This window comes from Dipteris shenzhenensis, chromosome 4 (assembly GCF_047967505.1).
Source record: "Dipteris shenzhenensis isolate YYH24624 ecotype China chromosome 4, Dip_SZ_1.0, whole genome shotgun sequence".
NCBI lineage: Eukaryota > Viridiplantae > Streptophyta > Polypodiopsida > Gleicheniales > Dipteridaceae > Dipteris > Dipteris shenzhenensis.
This window is the reverse complement of record NC_141599.1, coordinates 870,298-880,016: the sequence shown is the minus strand read 5'-3', so window position 1 is coordinate 880,016 and position 9,719 is coordinate 870,298. Positions and strand designations below refer to the sequence as shown.

Below are 9,719 nucleotides of genomic sequence, written 5' to 3'. Positions count from 1 at the left end.
TCGGTACCACTGTAGCTTGGATGCAACCACATCTTTCTTCAAATTGATGCAATGTTGATAAAATTTCAATCCAAACCCCACGTATCCAAATAATCCCATGCAAATACATCTCTAAATCAGTCAGCAATGCCATCAATGCCATCCAAATTCCTCATCCAACAAGGTACTAGTCTTGGCTGGCTTTGAGATCTTGTCAGCCCCTAAGAACATTGTGTCAAGGACACCCTCTTCCACCCAGGTCACCCGGTTCATCTATTCCTCAAATTCCTACTCCTGCTCAAAGACATTCTAAAGATCCATATCTGCAATTGAACTGGGCTCACCACCATCTCTCTCTCTCTCTCTCTCTCTATATATATATATATATATATATATTCCTTATCACTTGATCGATGGTGGCCAAGGCGCTTCACAAGTCTCATGAAAAACCTGAAATGAACTACTCATTGAGCACTTCGAGTGCAGGCTGTTGAGCTTGGGTAACCCACTACAACAATTGGCAAAACTGAGCTGTGTAGCCCTCGACATCTTGATCGCCTTACTTCAAGAGTCTCAATCCCTCCAAAGTTTTTTCTTTAACAAAACTACCTCAAGAATGGCACCCTAATGGCGTCATATGTTCAAAAATGGTATACCACAAACTCCACCAATCATTTTGTCGCTTTGCCACTCAAAGTCGACTCAAGCACAACCTCCTTCTACATCAGTTCCACCACACCAAGAACATTTAGTGCATACACCTTGTTGAACTGTCACATGTACACATCTAGGTCTTCTTTAGGCTTCCTTGAGACATCACCACTCATCTCCACAAACCAAGACACATAGCCTTCTCTAAGACACCACCGGTCTTCTTTAGACTTCCCTGAGACACCACTAGTCTTCTCCATAAACCAAGACATGCAACCCCATGGGTTATCCTAGCTCATAAACTTCGACGGCCATTTGCACATCAATGCCACATTCTACGTCTTAAGGTCTGAAAATTGAAGCCCTCCCCTCAACTTGGGCATCTTCATATGCTCCTATGACACATAATGCAATCTCTTCCTACCCTCTTCGCCCACAAAAATCTTCCTAGCAAACGATCCACTTCTTGCCAATGGGGATTCGGCAAATGCCACACCGAGGAAATGTAAACAATCGATGCAGCCAACACCTGTTGCAAAACAATGATCCTCCCATTTCACCCCACTTGTATACCATGCCACCCACGAAGCTTAGCCCTTAATTTATCAAAAACCATTCAGATCTCTTCTTGAGAGATAACCTCCACCCCAAAGGCACATCTAAATAACATATGACAATCCCTCTCACCACCCACTTGATTGGCAAGGCATCAACCCATCCCGGTTGGGGACCAACATCCACCCGCAAGCCAAATGTCTTCGTCCTAATGCAAACTGACCTAGAAGCCATTGTAAACACATCGACCAGCACCTTAAACATGTTATTTACGTTTTGCTCATTCTCCTCAAAGAATATCATTAATTCATATGCAAACATAATTGCTAGCCAAACGGCAACCTTAATCTTGCAAGCCAGTCTTCATTTAACCCCGTCTTAACCGCCAAGATTGACGCAATGTATAGAGTGCAAACAATAGGGGAGCGAGAGGGCACCCCTACCTAATAGACCTGCATAACTCATATTGGTTGACCACTCCTCCATTCAAGCACAACATTGCAGAGGCATTTCCAAACAACATGTTCATCATTCTCACAAACACCTCCCCAATGCTCAAATTCCTCAAGACTTGAGTGATAAAATCCCATCTAATGTGATCATGCACCTTATCAAAATCAATTTCCAATAGCAAACACTTTTGTCTTGATGCACATGCATAATCCAGGCTTGTAGACATGTTCAATATGTTTTCAAAAATCACTCTCGCTCTGATAAAGCTAGTTTGCTCAGCATCTACAATGCCCATGCATATTTCCCAGATACGAAGAGTCAAAGCCTTTGTGATAATTTTATACGATGTATTTAACATCTTAATTGGTCACCAATCAGCAACCCTCACCCTATTTTGCCATTTCGGAAATAGCTTTACCAACCCGGCATTCACATCTTTTGACAACATTTCTTTTTCCAGAGTAGCATTGGCATACTCACAAAATCATGCTTCTACAGATCCCAAAAGGCCTTAAAAAACTCCTTTGTGAGCCCATCAGTGTGCAAGGCACGACTAGCTAAACCCAAGCCTCTAAGCATCCGATACCCAAGCTGCTACTGATTTTAGCATCCAATCCATACTCTTCTGCCATGCCGCGTCACACACAGCTAGCTCTGTTACTATTGCAGAGAGTTCTTTCCTAAACACCTCTAAAACCCACCACCAAGTTCCCATTAGCATCCTCAACCTTGTTAATCAACTCCTTATCATGCCTCCTCTTGACAGCCTAGAAAAACACATGATACGGAGTATCCCTGCATCAAGCCATCACAACTCTATCTGTCTTACTATTTTCCCATTGTCTGAAAGCATTCTTTGTTTCAACTAGTAGCATAGCCACATAATTGTCCATAGGAGCCTCCTGGGTATACACTAGCTCCCTACGCTCGCTCACACACTATATCTAGCATTCCCACACAATGTCCTTTTTTAAAAAATAAAAAAAACAAGGAATGCCAAGAAGTGAGATTCATCCCTTGGATTACCTTGCCAAAGTGGATACATCATTAAGCATATTTTTTGCATTGGAGATGACCATTTTGTGCTTGCTTCGCACCTCTTGCTATTTTTGGATGTGAGGATGAATCCACACATTTTCAGTGGTTTCACCCTTGCATTGTTGGTGCGCAAGTCTTGTCCTTAGGTGCTATGCTCTTCCATCCAATCGTCTCCTCCGCAATTCTTAGCTTGTGTCAAATCGAGAGATTAAAGCTCATTAAATGATGCATTTTCGCAGCTTGGGTGTGGTGTGAATGGTTCCACCACTGGGGTGCTCAAATTCGCCATAGCACCTGGAGCTATGGAAGATGTGTCATTGTCTAATGGTGTTTGCTAGGGGCGGGGGGGGGGGGGGGCTTATCTACAAGCCGCCAGCGGATTGGGCGAGGCCCAAATCCCTTGAAATCATGAGATATATCTATCTATCCAAGGATGAATTAAGGGGCCGTGGGAAGACGAGAGAGTGTGTGGATGCAATCCATCCATCCTCATTCCTCACCCTCTTGCGTCCGAATTTGTCCGTCGTCATTTTGGTCGCTGCCATGGTGCCTGCTGCTGCCTCCCTCTCCTCCCCTGCTGTCTCCAATTGCTCCACCTTTGCCTGTGCCTCCCACTTAAGCGTACGTTTTCTCTCATCAGCCCGCGAGGTTGCCTGCCGCTTCTGGGTTTATCTGCCTTACTAGCTTTGCTATTCACATTATGTCCAACACTCTGGAGACTTTGATGCAATCCACGGATTCGCTGGTCGCTCTTACATTTATAATGGGTTTATTGAGCTGCCTGTCTTGCGTAATTGGAATATTGCTGTGACATAATTTCCTTGGTTTTTGATATGCGCTCAGTCTTCCGGCAAAGGCCTCACGGATTATGCGGGTCTGAAAAGTTCCAGCAGTGTTCCCTTCGTAAAAAAGAATGAAGATTTTACAGCGAAAGTTGCTGCCCAAACTGCTACCGTAAGATTTCCCTCTTTTGCGATGTTTCTAGCTACACGGGGATTTCGCATCGGATATGCGAGCTGGATCCATGAGTGTCGATGATCGCTCTTCCTCGTCATAATCATTTGCCGTTGCGCTTTGGATCCGTTGCCTTGCAGGCCTCTTCCTCTGGGCAAAAGGGAGCTGTGGCTGAAGCAAAGATCAAAGTGGCAATCAATGGGTTCGGTAGAATCGGGCGCAATTTCATTCGCTGTTGGCATGGAAGGAAGGATTCTCCTCTGGACGTCGTTGTTATCAACGATACAGGAGGTGTGAAGCAGGCATCGCACCTGCTGAAATACGATTCAATGCTCGGCATCTTCGAGGCTGATGTCAAGATCGCGGGTGATGACGCCATCTCCGTTGATGGCAAGATAATAAAAGTTGTGTCTGACAGGAACCCAGTCAACCTTCCATGGGGGTAACTGACTTACCCCAGTGCTCATCGTTGTCCAAATTCTCTTGTCCTAAGTATCTAGGTCTCTGATTGTCCATTGAGGCAATCGATCGATCATCGCGTATATGAAAAGGTAATTGCTAGTTCTGATCCGATTCATGAACTTCGGTTTATGCAGAGCTTTGGGAATTGATTTGGTCATCGAAGGCACGGGAGTGTTTGTCGATGCGGAGGGTGCTGGTAAGCATCTCACTGCTGGAGCTAAGAAAGTCTTGATCACTGCACCGGGAAAGGGTGCGATTCCTACCTATGTCGTTGGGGTGAACGAGAAGAAGTACAGCCCTGAAGAACCGATCATTAGCAATGCATCTTGCACCACAAACTGCCTGGCTCCATTCGTAAAGGTCCTAGATGAGAAGTTCGGTGAGTGCATCGATTCTTGTTCATCATCCCTTTCGATGTGCTTCCATTCGATGACAGTACGATTTCTCTGATTTCTTTGTGACATCTTCCTTATATGGAATGCATGCTAACAGGAATCATCAAGGGTACCATGACCACAACCCACTCCTACACCGGTGATCAGCGTCTCCTGGATGCTAGCCACAGGGATTTGAGAAGGGCCAGAGCAGCCGCCCTCAACATCGTGCCAACATCCACAGGTGCAGCCAAGGCTGTTGCACTGGTGCTGCCCAATCTCAAGGGCAAGCTCAACGGCATAGCTCTGCGGGTGCCCACGCCCAATGTATCGGTGGTCGACCTTGTGGTGCAGGTGGAGAAGAAAACGTTCGCTGAGGAGGTAAATGCGGCATTCAGAGAGGCAGCCGGCAAGGATCTGAAAGGGATTTTGGCAGTGTGCGACGAACCATTAGTGTCGGTTGATTTCAGGTGCTCGGATGTGTCGTCCACTATCGATTCATCGCTGACAATGGTGATGGGGGACGATATGGTGAAGGTGGTGGCGTGGTATGACAACGAATGGGGCTACTCTCAAAGGGTGGTAGACCTCGCAGACATCGTCGCCAATACCTGGAAATGAATGAAAAGTCTTACAGACTCATCAAAGGCTCACACTTCTACTGTCTTCTTCTTCTTCTTATTCTTCTTCTCGAGACCTTCGTCCTTGCTTCTCTTCACTCCATTTTTTTCCCTCCTTCCTTGCTCTACACCTAGATTTATGTTGTGCTTCTCTTTTTCCGACAGAATGCTCTACCCTTATCATCACTCTTGAGCGTGGATACTTGTTCCATACTACTGGCTTGTATAATCTCATGTATCCATGCAAAGTTTAGAGCTCTTCGTTTTTCATATTTTCAAGGAGTTGTAGAGGTACTACCACATACCCGTAAATTGATGATCAACGTAGTCTACCTCGGTTGTCTACTTGTGGATGATGTGGGATGTCATGCTTTGGGCTCTAGCAATTGGGCCTCCTTTTCAAAGGATTGGAGACTTCAAAGATCTTGACACATTTAGGGTCTTTAAGTCCCAAAAAAAAAATCAGCATGGCAAGCACAATGCTCAATGATGGACTCAAACACACCTTTAGACAATCCAATGAGGCTAGTTTCCTATCCCACTTTACAAATATAAACATGATTTTCACAAATGCATTCCTTCTTGGTTAGGATATATTCTAATCTTGCAGCATGAAATCATTCCTCCCCATATGTGCTATGTTATAGTTTATTATGTTATATTCCACTAGTACAGTCACATTCTCACATCAACTAGCTTGGTTATCACTCTCAAAATGTTTTTGGTAGTGTGCTATAGCTTTAAGGTAGTTATTTTTAATTTGTCATAATAAGTTTGGCCCCTTGCAAAGTGGGTTGAACACATTTCAACAACAATTTGAGTTTGTGTCAAAGAGAGATGTCCAATATATATTTCAACAATAATTGGAGTTTGTGTAGCACGCTACACCAATTGTTTTATAATTGAGTTGTCTATTCCCAATAATGTCACATTCTCACCCACTAACCTTGACTATTGCTCTTTCAAATATTTTAGCACTAAAAGGCAAAGTCATCTCATTGAAAGTACTACATCTTTGGTAAAATTGCTCGGATAAAGATCATGCTATGTAGTTATCTCGTCATCCTTGGATCTTTATGTTTGATTTCAATAGCCACTTGCAAGAGTTCAATGTTTCCCGCCAGCAGGATTTCGAGTTTAGCTTCAACATCATGTGAAAATCGATCTCAGACTTTCAAATCCTTTGGTTTACAACTCTTGGACGCAATCATGATATCATCAAAGAAAACTACCACAAAGTCTTGATAGGGTAGAAAGATAAGACTCATCATCCGACTAAATGTGGCAGGTGCATTGGCCAATCCAAAAGGCATAACAAGAAATTCATAGTGACCAGTTTGGGTTCTAAAAGTGGTCTTGAAAATATCGGGCTCGATCACTCTCACATGATGATATACTAACTTAAGCTGGATCTTGCTAAAGATTATGGATTCTTTCAACTTGTTGAGTAGATCATCAACTCTCGAAATAGGGTATCGATTTTTCACTGTGATTTTAATTAAGGCACGATAATCGATGCACATTCGGAAAGTTCCAATTTTCTTCTTGACAAGAAGAACGGGTGCCCCAAATGGTAAGCTACTAGGTCGAATTAGGCCTCTAGCCAAAAGATCTTCTATTTGGGATTGAATCTCTTGCTGCTTAGTAGGATTGTGTCTATATGGTGATTTACATGGTGGTGCGCTACCTGGAATAAGGTCAATCTTATGATCGTCAGGTCTAGATTGAGGTAGGCCATGGGGTAAGTCTTCCATAAAGTAGTTGTCATAGGTAGTTAGAAAAGAATCCAAAGACTCTTGCTTAGTTTTCGTAGTCTCAGGACTAGCCTCAATATTGACCATAACCAAATATGCCTTCTCACGTTTGCGCAAAGCTCTTTTAGCTTGGGTATGTGACAATATAGGCCAAGAGAGAAGATTCCTATTGCATTCTAGAGTCATAGTCTTAGTGCCTTGAGTCAGAGTAATGGTGCATTCAAGATAATTAGGGTTGGCATTATGATTGACACACCAAGGCATCCCTAGAATGAGATCTTGCTCACTCAAAGGAGCGACTAAGAAATCACGACTCTCAACTAAAGGCCCTAAAGTCACCTCAAGATCCTTAACCATTTGCAAACAATTATAATTCAATCCTTGAAAAGCTGATTTGACTTTATATTTTGTTTTGATGGTTGCGAGCCCTAACTTTTCAACTAAACATTGCGAAATGAAATCATGGGTGCTTCCATCATCAAATAAGACACTACGTTCTTTATTGTGCAATAGTGCAGTCATATGTAACAAAGAAGTATAAAAATAAGATGCACTTTTACTTCAATAACACTTACCTGAAGGGGTGTAGTCGGCATCTTCAATGTCATTGTCCTCATCCTCGCCCTCTTCCTTGAAAGATTTATCATGGGATCCATCATCAATGTAGTTGATCTGTGCACAGTTGTTGCACTGACTATTACCGTTGGTACATCCATTGGTTCTCCCTCCATTACCTTCGTTGTTGTGGGTAGCATTCTTTGCTTGGGTACCTGTCTTGTGCATAGCAAATGGATTCTTCGAACATTCATAAGAGTAGTGTCCCTTCTCTTTGCATTCGTAACATGTGACAAGTTCTTTGATTCTTCGATTAATACGTGACTTAGCAGGTTTCCAATTAGACTTACCATTATATCTACCAACTTTACCACTTACACCCTCCTACTTGAAGTATGAAGTATGCTTCTTTGCTTGAGGGGTGCGAGTAGCAAAGCTTCTTCCCTGCTTTCTTACTCTAATGCCAAATCCATAGCATCAGAAACTATAGATGGTCGAAGCATACGCACATTAGCACGAATAGTAGGGCATAAACCCTCAACAAAGGAACGACATTGCTCCTTTTGGGACACTTTCTCAATAGCTTGCAATTGAAGTAAAGAGGAAAGATATTTCTCAATGTATGCGTCCACACTCTCATTATCCAACTGCCTCAATCTTCGCCATTGCCTGTGAGTATCCTCTTCAAACTGTGTAGGTAGGAAGCGCTTCTTGATTTTATCTTTGAATGCTTCCCATGTCTTTGGAACATGAGTGCTTTCGGCAACCACACTCCACCATAATTGTGCACTGCTTGTCATGTGACTCACAGCAAGTTTTACCTTCTCAATCTCTTCGTACCATTCCCTAAAAAGTATTAATTGAAAGAACTAATCCACACAAGTAAAGCTTGTCCATCTCTTTTACCATCATATTTTAGAAAAGAAAAAGTTTTGCGATTAATCGTACCAGACTTCTTTTTATCACGAAGCTTGAGTGCTATCAAGATGGCCTTTCCCACGTTATCTTCATCGCTGGACTCATGTGGAGTAGTGTCATGATGTCGTCGTAGTGAAGTCTTCACATGTCGCTTCTTCTTCCTTTGATGTCTCGTCTTGCTTCTTCCACGCTCACTATCACTGGTGTCTGATGATTTGCTGCTTTCACTTTTTTCATCATCTTTGTCCTTTATACGCTTGTTTGTGACTTCAGTCATCTCTTTTAACACTCGATTTGCGTGTTCTTCATTGGCTTTATGCATTTTGCACATGTTGCGCATGTACTCAAGTTCCTGCTCAAGGTCCTGTGCATGATGTTTCCATGCATCCAGTGAATCTGATGCATGCATAGGTTCCTTGTCCTCAATCGATATAGGTGGCTTCCAAGTTGTCGTCACTTGGCATAGAGCATCTTCAATCTCTTGACGTTGTTGCTTCTCATGATGATAGCATTCTTGCCATTCTTCCTCAGTAAGTGTAATCGGTGTTGAACTTCTTCTTGACCGATGGTGATCGTTTTCCACATCCTCATCATGATGTAGATCTTCAAGATAACCTATCTCTGATGGAATATGCCTTCCAAACATAGTTAAGTATGTGCACGGTGCAAAGAAGAAATCACTATGAAAGGAAATACACAAAAACACAAGACTTATCTCAATTCGGTTTCTAAGCTTTGAAAGCGGCTATTTTTTGAATAGTATCTCTATGGGCTCTCGAACTCACATGATTCCAACAAGTGAATCCGCGTTGCAAGGTACAAAGCAAAGCTCGTGTCCGATAGCACTTGTAGACTACCTCTTGCTCTTGTGAACCCTTGCTTTTGAGATTCTCCTCTTTCAAAATCCATTGGGTTGCTTCCTTGTTTGCACTTTTGCCTTGAAGGATATCTTTATGACTAGGAACTTCAAAGAATAGAGCAACAAAGTGACTTGATTTAGTGGATAGTCACCAATTGTTAAGGGGACTTGAACTAGAACAGTACCCAGGATGGGGGACCTCTCGGGAAGTTTTAAGAGCAATCTCCCAAGGCTTCCTCACGTGCAATCAATGGTGCCTTCAGTGCCAGGTATGCCAAGGACTATGACTTAGTCGTCGCCTTGGTCATATGCTTGGAGGAGCTAAGGCATGGGTGTGCATTCACAAGCTTCGACCTGTCTACGTACGACCGACTTCTTTTGCTACGATTTTTTTTTCTTTGCTGCACGTTTTCCTACATGTGAGCCGTTCTGCGCTGTTCGCTTCTGCTGCTTCGAACTTTATTGTGCCCTTATATGCGATGTCCACAATCTGATGCATGCTATGATTTCTTGTTCGAGGACACGGGGTGCGTGTGCTTCCCATGCT

General features: G+C 43.1%; 1 protein-coding gene across 1 annotated transcript; it reads left to right on the top strand.

Moving 5' to 3' along the window:
• Positions 1–3,105: 3,105 nt before the first annotated feature.
• Positions 3,106–5,418, top strand: LOC147902303 (glyceraldehyde-3-phosphate dehydrogenase A, chloroplastic-like). Its single transcript, XM_087373376.1, has 5 exons — positions 3,106–3,297; positions 3,520–3,630; positions 3,771–4,072; positions 4,227–4,471; positions 4,585–5,418. The coding sequence occupies exons 1-5, from the start codon at positions 3,220–3,222 to the stop codon at positions 5,085–5,087; spliced, it is 1,239 nt and encodes a 412-aa protein (XP_087229502.1). The 5' UTR covers positions 3,106–3,219; the 3' UTR covers positions 5,088–5,418.
• Positions 5,419–9,719: the final 4,301 nt, after the last annotated feature.

Coding starts and splice junctions, on each gene's coding strand:
- LOC147902303 (XM_087373376.1), top strand. CDS start 3,220: ATGGTGCCTGCTGCTGCCTCCCTCTCCTCCCCTGCTGTCTCCAATTGC. Junction 4,073..4,226: donor CCAGTCAACCTTCCATGGGG/GTAACTGACTTA, acceptor CGGTTTATGCAG/AGCTTTGGGAATTGATTTGG. Junction 4,472..4,584: donor GGTCCTAGATGAGAAGTTCG/GTGAGTGCATCG, acceptor GCATGCTAACAG/GAATCATCAAGGGTACCATG.